Source organism: Mustela erminea, chromosome 3 (assembly GCF_009829155.1).
Source record: "Mustela erminea isolate mMusErm1 chromosome 3, mMusErm1.Pri, whole genome shotgun sequence".
Lineage (NCBI taxonomy): Eukaryota > Metazoa > Chordata > Mammalia > Carnivora > Mustelidae > Mustela > Mustela erminea.
In genome coordinates, this window is record NC_045616.1 from 81,448,855 (window position 1) to 81,466,026 (window position 17,172).

At 36.0% G+C, this 17,172-nt stretch overlaps 1 protein-coding gene across 6 annotated transcripts in view; it reads right to left on the minus strand.

Annotated features, from left to right (window-relative positions):
• TCERG1 (transcription elongation regulator 1) overlaps positions 1-17,172 on the minus strand; it is a 61,879-nt gene that overhangs the window by 30,848 nt on the left and 13,859 nt on the right. For 4 of the 6 annotated variants that reach the window (XM_032336276.1, XM_032336275.1, XM_032336280.1 and 1 more), the window contains exons 5-9: positions 15,422-15,664; positions 10,962-11,024; positions 9,600-9,800; positions 8,773-8,885; positions 7,909-7,997 (exon numbers count right to left, since the gene is read on the minus strand). In XM_032336276.1, the coding sequence (XP_032192167.1) occupies positions 7,909-7,997; positions 8,773-8,885; positions 9,600-9,800; positions 10,962-11,024; positions 15,422-15,664 (709 nt within the window). The remainder of the gene's footprint in view (positions 1-7,908; positions 7,998-8,772; positions 8,886-9,599; positions 9,801-10,961; positions 11,025-15,421; positions 15,665-17,172) is intronic. The other 2 variants (XM_032336279.1, XM_032336277.1) reach the window with 1 other exon arrangement.

Genomic DNA, 17,172 nt, shown 5'->3' on the forward strand with positions numbered 1-17,172 from the left:
TTTCTAGAGGAGAGAGCTGAGTGGCTAAGGTTGGAGCAGCAGTTCAACATTTTAACTGAGAAAACCAAGAAAAGCAAATTCATAATCAGTGGTTAGAGTGCTCAAGAACTTGGTGTAGTTGGTTCAATCGGAGTGTTACATTTTAACCTATCACAAAGGATGAATTCAATGGAAACAAATAAGAATGCTATTAAACAGTTCTAAAACTAAAGAACAGACCACAGCACCATACCTATTATGTAATACTTCTTAGTATTTCTTACCAAATCAGAATTTTACATACTCAAATGCAACCTGCTAAGAAGTCTTTAATATCTTATTATATCTGGTATAAAAATAAGAAATACTGATTGCACTATGACACCAGAGCCCACTAGAACTCACTGTTCCTCTTCATTACAAGAAATTCAAACAAAATAGAACAAACAAGAATGTTAAGGACTGTGTACAGTTTTTAAAAAATAAATGTAAGTACGGAAGAAAGTCAGTATTTACAGCAGCAACTGTGAGGGTATAAATTTCCCATTTTTCCTCCCTCACACCTCTACCCTAAGGGCCCCCAGTCACACAGTAGCACGGCAGTGGCAGTACAGCCAGTGAAAACTCCCAATAGAAACCAGGTACTTGTGGCCAGATAATTATAAGTTCATCAACAGCTGCCAAGCCAAGTTGATCTAGATGTTGAAAATAACAGACAAAACCTCTATTGTTGAGATAATCAAAGACTTTACAGCAACAATTATAACTAGAGTTCATGAGATGAAGGAAAGAAAACTTGAAACAAATGAAAACACTGTTCTCATCAGAGAAACAGAAATTGTAAAAAAACAAAACCACAAATTTTAGAGTTGTGTGTTTTTACACAACTGAAGCAAAGGGAAAAAAAGAGACAAGCCAAGAAGCAGACTCTTAACTAGAGAGAGCAAACTGATGGTTACCAGAGGGGAAGTGGGTAGGGGGATCGGGATTAAGGACACTTGTCATGAACACCGGTAACGTATGAAGTGCTGTATCACTGTACACTGTACACCTGAAACAATATCATACATTAAAATTAAAACATTAGGAAAAAAAATAAACTGAAAGTAATTCTTTGGACTGGCTCAAGTACAGAACAGAGATGACGGAATGATCAGTGAACTACTAAGTACATCAGTAATTATCCCGCCTAAAGAATAAAGAGAGGAAAAAAAGAATCAATAGGCTTTCAGGAAACCTAAGGGACTACAGCAAAATGCCTTACATAAATGTCACTTATGTAGATGTTTAACTTTATTTGGGAAAAAACCTATCCTAAATTTTCTATGCCAGTTTCTAAAATATGTCACACTACAAACAGGAAAACATTGGACCATGGGTTTCTTACCAGAAACCATAGAGGAAAGAACAAAGTAAAACAACATCCGTTACGTCCGGGGATTGGAGGGGTGGGGAGGGGGGATGGGAATGAAATGTTCTAAAATCGAATACGGTAATGGCTACACAACTCTGTGAATACAAAAGTCATGAAGTTGTACAATTCTAATGAGTGAACTGTATGGGATGTGAATCATCTCAACACACTTGTTGGATTTTTAAGAAACAGCTAGACAAAAAAAGTATATATGATTCCTGACATAACATTCTAGAAAATACAAAGTAATCTTAAATAAAAGCAGAAGGCTCCGTAGGGATGGGATTAGAAGAGGGAGGGATAACAATGGAACACAAGAAAACTTTCAGGGTTACTGGAAATATTTATTTTGATTGTGGAAATGAACTTTAAATATTTCAGTCCTTGTACTTCAAGTTTATTTAAGTAACACACATACACACACACACACACACACACACAAGTAAGAAAATGGGGCCTCCTGGCTGACTCAATCAGAAAAGCATGCAACTCTTGATCTCGGGTTTCTAAGTTTGAGCCCCACGCTGGTTGTAGATATTACTTGAAAAGAAAATCTTTAAATAAAATCTTAAAAAAAAAAAACAAAAAAAAAACACCCTAGGGCGCCTGGGTGGCTCAGTGGGTTAAGCCGCTGCCTTCGGCTCAGGTCATGATCTCAGGGTCCTGGGATTGAGTCCCGCATCGGGCTCTCTGCTCAGCAGGGAGTCTGCTTCCTCCTCTCTCTCTCTCTCTCTGCCTGCCTCTCTGCCTACTTGTGATCTCTCTATGTCAAATAAATAAATAAAATCTTAAAAAAAAGAAAAGAAAAGAAAATCTTTTTTAAAAAGTGAGAAAATGTATAATGTACTACTAAATCCAAATCGTTTGTGGAAATGGGACTAGAGGCATTTGTCATGGAATCCAACAAAAAACAAGGCTCAGTGATCCTAAGAAAAACAAAACACTTCTACTTTTCACCTCTCCTTACAGTTAATTTTAAAACGAAGTGTGGGGGCCCTGGGTGGCACAGTCAGTTAAGTGTCCAACTCTTGGTTTCAGCTCAGATCTTGATCTCAGGATGTTGAGATCAAGCCCCATGTCCAGCTCTGTGCTCAGCACAGAGTCGGCTTGGGAATCTCCCTCTCCCACCCCGCTGTTGCTCGTGCTCATGTCCATGCATATGCACTCTCTCTCATTCTCAAACAAGTAAATCTTTAAAAACATAAATAAATAAAAGCAGGTCTGGGGGGAAACATGTTATATACCACATTCCATCAGAATAATCCTGAGGGGGCACAGGGTTGGCTCAGTCAGAAGAGCATGTGACTCTTGATCTTGGCATTGTGAGGTTTATTTCTAGTAGAAACTAAAAATAAAATCTTACAAAAATCTAAAAAAGGAACAATCCTGGGATATTTAAGCCACCCTGATAGATGTTTAACTTTACATGGGGGGAAAAAAAACCCTTAATTTTCTATGCTGGTTTCTAAACACTATTTAATTATTGACAGCAGTAACTATTAAGACAGAGATGCTATTTTACTAATTCATGCTGGCTTCAAAACACCAAAGTGTGCTAATGTACTTCCTTAGTACTAACAATAAAGGTGGAGTGAGACACTGTCAGAACATTTCAGAAAACAAAAATCACGGACAAAGAATTCTTGTACCAAAAAACTGCCCTGTGCTGGGGCACCTAGATGGCTCAGTGCACTGAGCATCTCACTCCTGATTTCAGTTCAGTCTCATGATTTCATGCATCATGGATTGAGCCCTACATCGGGCTCCATGCTAAGCAGAGACTGCTTGTCCCATTCCCTCTGCTCGCCCTCTCCCAAGCTCTAATAAATAAATAAAATTAAAAAAAAAAAATTGCCCTGTGCTAATAATATGCATGTACTCATGATAAAATATTTAGGGATGAAGTGTACTAATTAATATCTACAACTTTTAACCTTTTAAAAAAATAATGTACTGAGAGATGATAAATAATAATGCAAACAGAATAAAATGTTACTTGTAGACGCTAAGTCAATATATGGCACTCACAGTTCTAGAAACATTCTTCCAATGTTTCTACAGGTTTCAACTTTTTCATAATAATATACTGGAACAAAAACCTTTGGAAACAAAAACAAAAACCTACAGAAACACAAGAGCTAATTAATTAGTGGTCCTGTGCCACTCTCTGTATATGCGAAAGTGAGCAAAACTTGAAAGATCACTTTTCCTAAGTTAAAACCCAATACAGAGTACATGCAAAGAAAGCACAGCAAATACAAGCAACTCTCACTGGGCACGCTGCAAGACACCATAAAACTAACTGCAAGCTAAAGCTGTAGGATGCAATCTCAGTAAGCAATGGGAAAAAATATAATTAGTCCATAACCTTTATTTTTTTTTTAAGATTTTATTTATTTGTCAGAGAGAGCACAAGCAGAGGGAGAAGCAGGCTCCCTGCTAAGCTGGGAGCCCAATATAAGACTCAATCCCAAGATCCCAGGATCATAACCTAAACTGAAGGCAGACGCTTAACCGGCTAAGCCAGCAGGCATCCCAGTCCATAATCTTTAAAAACTTTTGTCAAAACATTAAAAGCTCTCTTGGACCAGAAACTAAAGTTTATTGATCTAAGGAATAAAAAATGCTTCTAATTTTGATCCCTCTTTAAAGAGTCAAACAAATGTTGTGATATGCCAGGAAAATAAAAATCCCAATATTGGTACAGAAAATATGAAGCTTCATGTTTTGCATTTAGCTTCTTAACTGTAAAGAAACAGTTACTTCAAGAAATTTGGGGTGCCTGGGTGGCTCAGTTGGTTAAGCAACTGCCTTCGGCTCAGGTCTTGATCCTGGAGTCTCAGGATCGAGTCCCACATCGGACTCCCAGCTCCAAGGGGAGTCTGCTTCTCCCTCTGACCTTCTCCCCTCTCATGCTCTCACTGTCTCTCTCTCAAATAAATAAATAAAATCTTAAAAAAAAAAAAGAAATTTGAAGATATGAAGAAAGAGTAATAAAAATCTGATTATCCAAATGAAGTGGCATAGCCCGCTTAACTAAGAAATTTGTTGGGTCTTCTTTCTTCTTTTTTCTAAGTAATCTCTACACCAAACATGGGGCTGTTTGGTGTAGAGACTTATAATCCCGAGATCTAAAGTCATATGCTCCACCAAATGAGCCAGCCAGGTGCCTTCTAAGTAATTTGTTTTGCTTAAAGTTAGCATTCACCCATTTTAGAAAAAAATTGAAGAATTAAAGTTCTACTGACAATACATTTTTCACTGACCAGAACTTGGAAAATAATTTAAACAAGCAGTTATCTTATATGTATTCAGATGGACTGTAAAAGCACTAGGAACATATAGTTGCATGGGGGGTGGGGGACAGCCCCTAAGAAATACCTAAATCTAGAAGATATAAATGAAAGATCAATACATTTGATCCCATAAAAATACAAAATTTATGTTATGACAAGACATCAAAACAAAAATGAATAGGTAGGGCGAAAGTGTAATGTATGTAAAAAGCAAAGGGTACTGTTAATAGCATGCATAAAAGTCTTCTGGGGCACCTGGGTGGCTTGGTAGGTTAAGCGTCTAACCTCAGCTCATCAGGGTTGTGGGATCAAGCCCTCCAAGAGGCTCCACACTCAAGAGGAGTCTGCTCATCCTTCTCCCTCTTTCTGCCTCTCCCCACTACCCTAAGCTCTCTATCTCCCTCTCAAATGAATTAAAAAAAAAAAAAAAAAAAAAAAAAAACTTAAAAAAAAAAAAAAGTTTCTCCTATCATTAAGAGAAAGACAAAACCATAAAAAAGATGAGGAAAACTGTGAAGGGAAGAATCCACAGCCCCAATGAACATGAAATATCAAATTATACCAGCATTCTGAAAACATTTAACAGGAACCTTTTTCTCAACAGGTTACCAAAGATTTAAATAGACTATGCCACACTGGTAAGAGGGAGAGAAAACTGGTACTCTGAGGCCACTGCTTGGAATATTAACTGGCATAGTTCAGCACCCCTGTCAAAACCTTTCTGAGGTCAACCTACCAGTAGCTACTGAAATATTAAATAACAGTATCACCTCATTGAATTGATTCACTTGAATCAATCCAACAGAAATACTTGCACATGTTCACAAAGAAATATGTACAAGGATGTCCTAAACAGCAATTTCTGTTAATGCAGGGCAGAGGTTGACAACCTCATCTCATCATCCATTTATAGAAAAACTATGCATTTACAGAAAACTATGCTATCCATCACAAACAGATTTATATGTACAAAAACAGCAAAATTTCTTGAGACATTTTTAGTAAAAACCGCTGAGGAATACAGTTTTTAAGACACTCTAAGATGCATGCAGACCACATGTACAACTCTGTACACATGTACACAAAACAAAGGGTCCAGAAGGCATATGTAACCAAACTTTCATTAATGAGGCTTGGGACAAGTGGAATTAATTTTTTCCTCCAAATAATTCTTTCATATTATATGTTTTTATGGATTCACATTATTCTTTTCTAATAATATCAGATCAATGAAAAAATAACTGAAAGCAGGACACAAAAACTACAGCTATAGAGTATACAGAAAAAGAGGTTTGGAGGGCAATAAAAAAAAAAAAAAAAAAAAAAGAGAGATTTGACATGCAAGTAACAAATGTTCCAGAAAAGGAAAAAACAAACAGATAAAGAGAAGCAATAATTAAACAAATTCCAAAAGAAAATTCCACTCATCTGGGGACAGGCTCAAATCTGAAAACTGATGAGGGTCCATGAAGCTTCAGACTAGTGGGGTTTGGAGGCGGTTATCAGCTTTTCACGTACAATAGTCAAATTCAGGAACCACAACCTAGGAACAAATTCTTTAAATAGGCTCTTTCTATAACTTCAATTTTGGATCCAGGTAAATATTTCGCTTAATTATTTTTTAAAATGAGGCTATGTATCAAGTTGGTGGAATAAAATATACAGAAGACTTACTCTAAATGCCTTTAAAACACAGTAATTTGACTATAGTCAGCCTAGAGTGACATACTCTGAACATAAAAGTAACGTGGGGAGCGAGGAGGATAATAAAGGTTAAAAATGTCTTCAGTATCATACTGTGAGTGACAGTGTTGGTACTACAATTCTGTGACTTGTGTGTGAGATAAGCAAATGAGTAATTGCGTTTATATCACTCAGAAAAGGATTTTCAGCAGGAAAGGGGATGTTGAATTAAAATAGATGATGAAGTTCAGTAAAAACCTCATAGTAAATCTGAACTGCAAGTAATGATACAAACTCATGATGTATCTTTAAATGTGTGCATCTTCAATCTGTTCCTACCAAAGAGGCTTAAAGATAATGACTTATTCAGTAGTAACAACTATCCCTAGATCCTATAAATGCCACATCCCACAAAAAGCAAAATGGACGAATCTATATCCAAGACAGGAAATACATGAGAAAGCCAGGAACATCTTTGTCAGAGTAGAAAACAAGGAAGTTATCAAAGACAGGGTTGCAACACAAAACCTCAGGGTCAACCTTAGGAGGCTTCACCCAGCCCAAGATGCAACAACTGAACTTTAGTAAGGATAATAACTATAACAGACAGAAGCAAAGAAAATGTATTTAAATCCATGAATTTGTTAAATAGTCAAACCAACTCATTATTGTGAAAACCTCCACACTGACATTATGGGCCAAATAACCAATTCCTGTAGGGAGCTCTCCTGTACCTGCTAGGATGTTTAGGAACATCTCTGCCCTCTAACAACTAGATGCTACAAGCTATCAATCCCTTCCAAGTTATGACAAACAAAATGTCTTCAGACACTGCTAAACATCCACTTGTGAACTAGTCTTGTCAAAAGGTCACATGAACTTGATCGGGGCTCTGCAGGAAATTCAGGAATAGAAGACTGAAACGGTACCACAGGAATGCAACAACACTCAGACTGTGATTCTCCACATAACAAACATATTTTTTAAATAATAAAAACAGAAAAGAAAAAGCAATGAAAACACAATGAAGGGGATTACAAGACATAAGGGAGAACTCCCTGCAATGTGTGAATTATATAGGGATTAAACAGGCTGGAGTAGGAACAGGAGAGAGCACTGACACAGGGAGAAAGAGAAAAGGAAAACCAAACCAAAGAAGAAAAAGTACACTTAAATAAAAAGACAATTTTACACAGTTCTAAAAATATAATCATGTATGAGGGAATATGTACAAAATTAATTTTTAAAAATCTTAAACACTAAAAAGGAGATTCAGATCTCACAGCAGTTCAAGTCTGTAATTATGTACAATTAACATTAATGGACAGTACCGTGAAAGGAGAAAGACAATGCAGCAATTGGGTTTTAGGTCTGAACACCCAAAATACAAGAAATAAAAACCAAAATATGCTTTAGATAAAAAAGTCTACTTGGTGTGTATTTTTTAAAAGCACCTTTTCTTACTACATGATGAACCACGGCAATAACTCAGCAAACAAGAATTTAAGTCATTTACTTATTGAGCCAAGTACATACCATGGAGTACCGGGAATAGGGGTAGTAGCTACTGGCTTTGCCTTCTGGGCAGCCTTTTCTTCTTCAGTCATCTCCTCCTCTTTGGGCTCCTATGGGAAATGATGTTACTCCCATTTAATTAGGTATTTCAGGTATCACAAAACCATACCTGAATCTTACACAAATCCAAGTTATACTGTGAATAACTCAAAGTGCAACCAACATAGGGTCTGTTACTAGCGTAGTGAGGATCCTGTGTAGGAATTTCTAAGAAAAGTTCTAAATCCTTGCTCCCTAGACAGAGCCAAATTCTACAACAGCAGACCCCAGCAACAGCAGATGATCCTAACTTACAGAGTCACTAACCATCTGCTTAGGAACAGAAATGGAGAACTGAGGATAAGAAAATTAGATGAGACTTCCTCTTTTAAGATTATTTCTTTCTCCTGCTAACTTCTTAACTAATAAGACATGCCTATCATTAGTCCCTCACTGAATAAAGGAAGCTTCCAAAAAGGAGAGCTCTTTCAGTGCTGTGTAGAGATCATCCCATGCCAGGAGAAGACAGATAAAATAAAACATTCCCCAAATATAAAATTGTACTTATAATTTTTACCATGTGCCAGTCTATAAATCAGAAGGCTGGGATTGGGTCAATGCTCTGGTCCAACACCCTTTCTTTCCAGGGGCCTCGGTTTACTCTAAGAAGTAAGTTAATGAAACTTTCAAAGGAAAAACTGAATTACAAAGTTCAAAGAACTCTAAAATTTCACAAATCAGACTGTAGCAATTATCTACAACTGTATCAAATGGGTGTTCAATCACAAGTCTATTGCACCCAACAATTACTGCTGGCTCCCAGGTTAACAGGCCGCTGCTCTTTACCTCCTTTATCTCCTTTATTGGCTCTTCTTTAGGGTCCTCCTCCTCCGTCTCCATTGGCAGAGGTTCTTCAGAAGGTTCTTTAATTGGCTCTTTAATCTTCTCCTCTAATTTTTCTATTATAAAGTTAAGACAATGGCATTCAATGGTTTTTGGTGTAATTTTCTAAGAACTTTCAGAGACTAAGTAATTAAGATATTCCGTTAAGTAGAAGTTATTAACCACAAAAATAAAATGTTCTTTCTTTCTATCATCAATTTCAATGTAACGTACTAGTCAAGTTTAATACTTGCTCTACCATCAGAACACTTTCACTAGAAAAGAACCACTGCCTGTAGAGGGACACAGTCTTTCAAGTCTCTCTCGTTATTCTTTGTAGCAATGATTCGTTTTGCTCAAAGGGAGAAGATACTAAGATACTTGGAAACAGGAACTTGTGATACAGAAAACTGTATGAATTTTCTCCATCTCAGACTCCAAGGGCCTGCATTTCTTCCTTCAGAACACATGCAACACAGACATCTCTTCCTGAGAGCACTGTCAGTCTCAGTAATTGCATAGGAGAATAATTATGAGATTCCTAACAGCATATATATGTGTACAGATGTATAATTAAATTTCTCCAGATGGAAAAACCAAGGACAAGCATGTTAAGTGGAACTGGCTTTTTAAATATACACATATTTATCAATCTGGTAGAAATAAATAATCCAACAACTACAAGATGAGTAATTCCTTCGAATGTGTTAAAAAGGAAGTAACTCAGAATTTCAAATAGCATTCTATTATCATAGCTTTCACTATGCCTCAACAAGTCATTAAAACTATACCTTTTTCCTTTAGCTCTTGGGGTTTTTCCCAGGTTGATTCTAAAGTTCTATTATTATAGTAATAGGTCTTTCCATCCGCTGTTTTATATTCAGTCCACTCAGAAACTGCCGTCGCTCCAGCTAAGGTAGCAGGGGAAGCTGCAATAGCAACCTGGGGATGTATCATAGGTACGATAGGAGGGGCCATGCCTGGCAACACACCTAAAAGAAGAATAATACGAAGTTAGGTCCAAGTATCAAATTGTAAAGCAAAATGAAACTTTAAAATATGAGCTACATCTTTCTATTAAATATTAATAAATGAATGAGCCAGTTGGAACAAAACAACGAATCGTTTAAAATGTGATTTAATTACTTAACACTATTTCTCTGGTTTAGTTCTAAGATCTAAATTCAATTAGATTCAGAAATTCAACCCATGAAGTACCTTAAGAACAGCCAAAAATTTGGACTGAAGTAACGATGAAGTCTTAACAATTATAAAAATCATGACACATTCTGTATGTGTGAAGAAAGATATATTTTTATAAAGAATTTCTCAAATTCTAATGAAATCAAGACAACAGACATATTTAGTGAGCATATTTCTGAGGCAAAATTATTTTTTAGTTCTAAGGTACCTAAAAGGGTATGATAAAATTCTCAGTTTTCAAGTAAATGACTGAGTTCATTATCAAATCCACTTTAATATACTAAGTGATTAAGTCAGACGTCCCTGTTAACTCTTTGTCAGTTTAGTCTTTTCCTTAAAAAAAAAAAAAAAAAGGCAATTTCTTCTAATTTTTTAAAAGATAAGCCAAGATAATTATTTTTTATAAGACAGCTACATAAGCTGACATTATAGAAATAATTAAGGACATATAAATCCAAATTGGAAAAAAAAAACCCTCATATCTTATTTCAGAATTTAAGTTGTGGGTAGCTATCTTCAATAAGTTTCAAATGTAAAGTTATACTATGCACACAAATATTCACACACATATACCCACTAGCATGCAAGCATAATCACATCACTTTACACATGGAAATGATTTTTTTATATTTAACTTAAAAACACATCAAAAATAAAATAAATGTAATGAAAATGAGAATGAAGTTGTTTACACTTATTACAAAAATTAAGATATAAAGTTAATCTGACCTTATTTGTTTTTTGTGAACCAAAGAAGCTAATACTACAGGCAATTGGGAAAATTAAGTGTTGGCCAAATATGACAACTGCATTTATACTGCTTATTAAAAAGAAAAATATAAAAAAATCCACTCACTTGGGCAAAAATAAATAAATAAAAGGATAAACAACAACATTCACTACCATGCCAACTTACAGACAAAACAAACTAAGATGGTTTTAAAAATTACCGGTCTTGGTGGTAGCGACTGTCTTTACATACGGGCAGCTGACTATTTGCATCATTGCTACACCTGTAAAATGGATAAGCAAGCATACGTTGGAAAGCTGCCATGGAATGTCGGCTACCACTGGGATTCAGGGAAGTAATTTACCACTACAATTTAGAATGCTATTCCCATTGAAAAAGACCAGGAATGGAGTAGAATTTCTTTTTGTTTGACATTTTGTGGGAAGTGGTGCCAAATCCACTGATAACTAATTCTAAATTATAGCATCAATTACCTTTTTATCAAACCAGCTCTGATAATATTTGAAGGAGACTCGAGAGTTTAAATTCAATGAAGGAAGCCCCTTCATTACATATATATAACAAGTTCTCATGTGGGACATTTTCCCACAGGACATCAAACCCATGCTGCTGTTGCTTAGATACCAGTGAAAGGCAGATGCAGCATGACACTGACAAGACACTTTCTCTGTGCTGCTGCTAAGTGGAAACTACATGCAGAAGCTGAAGCATGGGGCATAACCATGCAGAAGGAGAAAATGAATAAAATAGGACAAAGAGGGGTACGAGAGAAAGGAAGAAAGTAAGGTATGGGATGGATTCAAATATTCCAATGCAAATAATATTTTAAATAAAAGGACAGAGATGAAAAGAAGGGTAGCACTCAACTAATGACAAAATATCCATGTTTAGGACCTGCTCTAAGGAATGTCACAGGCTTGAAACAGTGTGGAAGCAGGCTAACATACGAAGAAAAATACAGCCCCTGTAGTAGCACCAATGACTACATGGGCTGATTGCTCAGAAACCTCTATTATTTAAGCCAACTAAAGAAGCAGCACTTGTATCAAAGAATGGAAATTACGTACAGTTCTTAGAAGAATGAAGACTCATCATGATGCATTACAATGGTGATAAAAAGGGAATGAAAGGAAAAGCTGGAAAACTAAGACTGATTAATTGAAGAAATCCAAAATTAAGTGTGAATTGGAAAAAAAAATTTTAAAGGAAAGGGCTGAAGGCTGAAGGCAGGAAGAAAGGGGGTTGCGGAATTAAGTTTTAATTTCTGTTTTGGCTGAAAAAAACTAAACCTAGCTGGGTAACAATGAAAATTTAAAATCATATTCATATTCCCCACTGAAGTATAGGACAAAAAATTTCTCTTGGAGTTAAAAAAGGAAATTAAACCCCTGGCTTTGTAAATAATGTACCTAAGTTCACGCACACACACACAAAAATACGGCCAATTTTTGAAAAAATGCCTTTTATTTCTTATTTACTACTTTAAGTAAATATTAAAGCTAAACTTTCTATTACCTCTGGAACTAAAACAAAAGCACTGGATCAATAAAGCATGCTGCGTTAAGTCATATGTATGCTTCTGTTTTCCCTAATGTTAAAAGAAAGCAATGGAAAAATTCATTTGGTTAAAGAAGTCACACCGCACCATGAGGTTTCAACTAGTATAAATACTGCCATCTGCAGGACGACTAGAACCTAAGAAGTTAGCCCTAGAAATTCAATTCTTAGAATACATGAACTTTTTTCTCAATGTTCTCCAAAACCACTCTCCCCAAAAGGTAATCTTAACTATTCAACTTAAACAGAAGAAAATCAAATCTATTCATGTTTAGGCCCAAGTACCATTGTTAAATATGAACTGGGCCAACACAGAGCTCCTACTGACTGACAACAAAGAGACCATACTGAAAGCCCATACGTGTTTCTTCTCATGCTAAAAAGATAAATGTAAGGTCTTCTTTGGGGCTGATTACATACATAAGACTCACAAAACCGCCACACATCTAAATTTTTAATCTTCTATTTAAAGGGAGCATCTGGGGCACCTGGGTGCCTCAGCTGGTTAAGCAACCAACTCTCAATTTTGGCTCAGGTCATTATCACTGGGTCTTGAGATCAACCCACGTGTGGGGCACCATATTCAGCAGGGAGTCTGCTTGAGGATTTTCTATCTGCCTCTCCCTCTGCCCTTCCCTCTGCTCTTGCTGGCTCTGGTACTCTATCTCAAATAAATACATTTAAAATTTTTAAAAATCTAAAGGGAGCATCTGTTCAATTTTCCTATAACTTTATTCTCAAATTATGTTCTACTAGGTAATTAGAAAATTCCATTTAGCATTCTGAATAATTCTGATGCCAACAAGTTTCTTAAAATTCAAAGATTTTATAGTCTTAGAAATCCTATAATTCCAATCCATTTTACTATTCCCAATTCCAACTCTAATTTTTATATTGTACCTATAACTCTTCCACTTTCACTCATCTTATTTGATTATCCCTTCTTTAATCATCCTCATTAGAGCCATACACTGCTCTTACAGAAAGAACTTAAAGCTCCAAGATAAATCACAACCAAATCTTTCCTGTTTACCTTACTGCCAAACTGATAAAAAGAAACAAAAAGAGATCAATCCCACTGTACATAAAAGATCTGGGGAGGAGAAAAACAAGTCATCATTCCTACCCCCCCACCCCACTAAAGCACCTTGGAAAACTGAATTAAAAGGGAAAATAAGAAAATGAATTTGCAGTATCAAAGATGCCTTACCATATAAACAAATATTATTATTATTTTCTGTAAAACATTAACTCTCTCTTTAAGGAATCTTGGCATCCTGAACAAAATTTTATAGATTACCTAACTCAAGCTCTCTTCCAAATGACCTACAAGATGACATTAGTGACTGTCATTTATTAAATGCCTTTTATTGCTAAACTTCATAGGTACCACCTCGCTTAGTCAAATGGTCACCACCACCTGTTTTAAAATGTCTAGATGGGGTGAGGGTCAGAAAAGACCATATCAAAACAGAGCAATAAGGGATTTTTTTGTGACAAAATTCAGCAGTCTATAGAAATGAACTTTGTTACTCTGCACCTTTCACCTACCAGTCCCTATTAAGAACCTCCAAAGCAAAACAAACGTCCTTTTGCAAAACCTCTCAAATACTTTGGTAACATTACTATGCTATACCTCAATCTTCTCTACAGAATTCGTAACCCTAGGTCCTTCAGGTGATTCAGAATTCAGTACATGGTCTGAATACTGTCCTTGGCCCCAAAGCAGAGCAAGACTGTGAGAGCTTGTGACCAATATCAACCTAGTCTCCATGTATCACCTGGTTTTCTACCAAAAGTCTATCTAGAGGCAATTATCCAGCAGCTTGTCTTAAAATTTAATTTAGAAAAAGGATAATCCCTAGTATGAGGAAAGATTTTTCATTTTCCTCCTACTTTTAAATGATTTGAGTTTCTTAAACATCACATATTGGGCATTTAATTATCTAACACTATATCAACAATGTGCAAAAGGTTTTCCTTAGGGAAAAAATCCTACCAATTCTTAAAATTTCTCGTTTCTTTCTTGCTAAGGTGCAATACCTAAGTGAATGCTTCTTTTCCAAGCGGTCACAAGGACAAAAACAATTAGAAGAATAGCGATAATTAAAATATATACAAATCTAAGAAACAGCTGTACTACAACCCTATTCTTACAAAAAAAAGAGTACAAGAACAGCAATAATAGAGAGCAGGAGGAATATGAAACTGGGGACAAAAGGCCTAGTTCTATCCATCCTTACTACAAACTAGCCCTGTGAACTTGAGCTATATAAGGTAGAAAAGCTTCAAACTGTAATACTAGGAAAACAGACCACGGATTAAGGGTTAAACGTGTTTGCCAACAGCAAATGCATTCAAATTAGGATGCCTGACACTACCACTGTTTAATCCCTACAGGAAGGATTCTATGCCACAACCTCACTGTAACTATTTAAGTGTTTAAATGGTGCAAGTTATATTTCACTTCACCTCCCAAGGTAAAGCTCTGGTTTTGCTTTAGATTAATTTCTTACAGTCAGGTGATCTGCATTTTCTTCCCAATATAGCATAGTTACTAAGAGCATGGTATTCGGGTCTGGAATGCTCAGCTCCTATCCCAACACCATCACTTATCAGCTTTGTGACCATGGGTAAGTAATTTAACCTGTCTGTGTACCTACCTCATACAATGGTTGCAAAAATTAAACTGAGTTATTACACATAAGGTGCTTAGAACAGGGCACAATATATAAAATCACTCAATTTGTATTTGCTATTGATGACTTATAAGTTCTCAACTTCACAGACTCAATCCTTTAAAGATATTGCATTTGAACATAGTTACATGAAAAGATGATCATTTTTAATTCACTGAGGCCATTATCCAAAAATGAGTGTAGTTTCAAATGTGGCTCTAATTTTAAGACATGTAAACAACAACAAAAAAAGGACATTTACCAAAACTGAAGAGAAAATACTGCAGTTAGCCATGAATCTTTCAGAAACATTTCAAACTGGTCAGATTCAAGGCAAATTTCAAATGCAACAGACACATGAGAACAAACTAACTGACAATATGAAAACATAGCTGGAAAGGACTATTAGAATCTATCAGTTTACCTGGAAGTGGAATTGGCATGCCAGGAAGGGGAACACGAAACGGAGGTACCATTACTGGTGGAAAGGCAGGTATTGCTGCTGCTGGCTGAGGTACTGAATGAGGAACAGCAGGAGGTAACGTCTGGGGATGCGGCTGGGGAACAGTTTGCACAGGTGTGGCTGTAGGAGCAGGAGTTGAAACACTAACTGTAGGCGTGGCAACTGAAACAGCAGAACTTGGGGTCTGATCTTGTGTTGTGGGTGCTGATGAAAGATAAAACAAAAATATGTATCACTCCTTCATAAACCATGTCGCCATATTCATTCATCATTCACTCATTCAGTAAGTATTTAAGAGCCCATTCCATGCACTGCAAGAAACTTCTAACAAGGTCTCTGTCTTTCAGAAGCTTGAAAACAGTTGATTAAATGAAATACAAAAAAACAACTAAAATACAAAGTGAAATGGGATAAATGAATAGGGATATGAATCAAGACGCAAAGATCATTTCTAACCGTGAGAGGGTAAAGAAAATTGTATACTGATGACAGGCCTTGAAAGACTATGATTTCAACAAGGACAATGACAAAGTAGAAGGAGAAAATAAGTAAGTGGTGGGAAAAGTGAGTAAAAGCAAAGAGGAGATAACAACAAGGAATTATTCAGAAAATACAAAGCACGCAGTCAACTAGTAAAACACTAGGCATATCAAAAGAACCAGGGAGTTATGACTGGAAAGGCAGGCCAGAGGCATAAAGTAGAAGGCTCTGACAGAAGACTAGGGAGTCTACACTTTGCCGGGTAGAGAAAGGGAAGAACTAAGGTAAACGCAGAAAACTGACCTAGGAGAATGCACACCAAAATGCATGTACTAATTACATCTGTGTATGCCTTTCACATTTTGCTACATAGCCTTCATTACAGTCTAAATTTTTTTTTTTTAAGAATGCATTCGTGTGTTATTCGTGTGACTTCGTGAGCATAAAACAGGTCTGGGGATGCAAAATGAAGGTTTCTGTATGGAAGAGAATTAAGCAGTGTTCATTTGATGAATTAATCTGGCAGATGAATGGGAAGAAAAGGAAGAACAGAGGTGGAAAAATCAATTTCAACCTATCTGGACCATCCAAGCAAGGGAGAAGTGAGAAAAAGATAGGCAATAACCGATGACTTGAGTATGAACAAATGGAGTGAAAAAACAAGTTGGGTTTCTCTATGATTATTTAAAAATAAAAAGGTAAAAAAAGAAAAAATAATAAAAACTCATGTTTCCAGTGTGAGAGACCAGGAGAATATGAAATTTGGGATTATCTGATTCTAATACATTATTTTAAGTATCAAAAATAAAACACTTCATCTCTAGTTATCACATTTAAAATCAAATTGAGACCCAAAAAAATAAACTTTTTTTTTTACTTTTTAAAAAGTTTCAGTTCTCAAGTATTATAAAACATTTTTGTTATTTACTTATAACCCATTTAGTTCCAAAACAAAATTCATTTTGGTAACTCACTGGTAACAAATACTTCATTTTTTCTTGATGTAAAGAAAAACTTCAATTACCTGTACTGGACTAAGAATGAATTTATCAAATTAAATGAAATAAAACAGTGCATCCCCAATCTTCATGCCAATTTTAAGGGAAAGCACGCTGTTGAATACAAGCCACCCAATAATCCACCTGACAAAATTTGTATCGTTTTTCAGCTCCTAATAATGAAAAACTCACTTAGGCTGGGAAGATGTGAGCAATTTCATACTTGTTAATGCG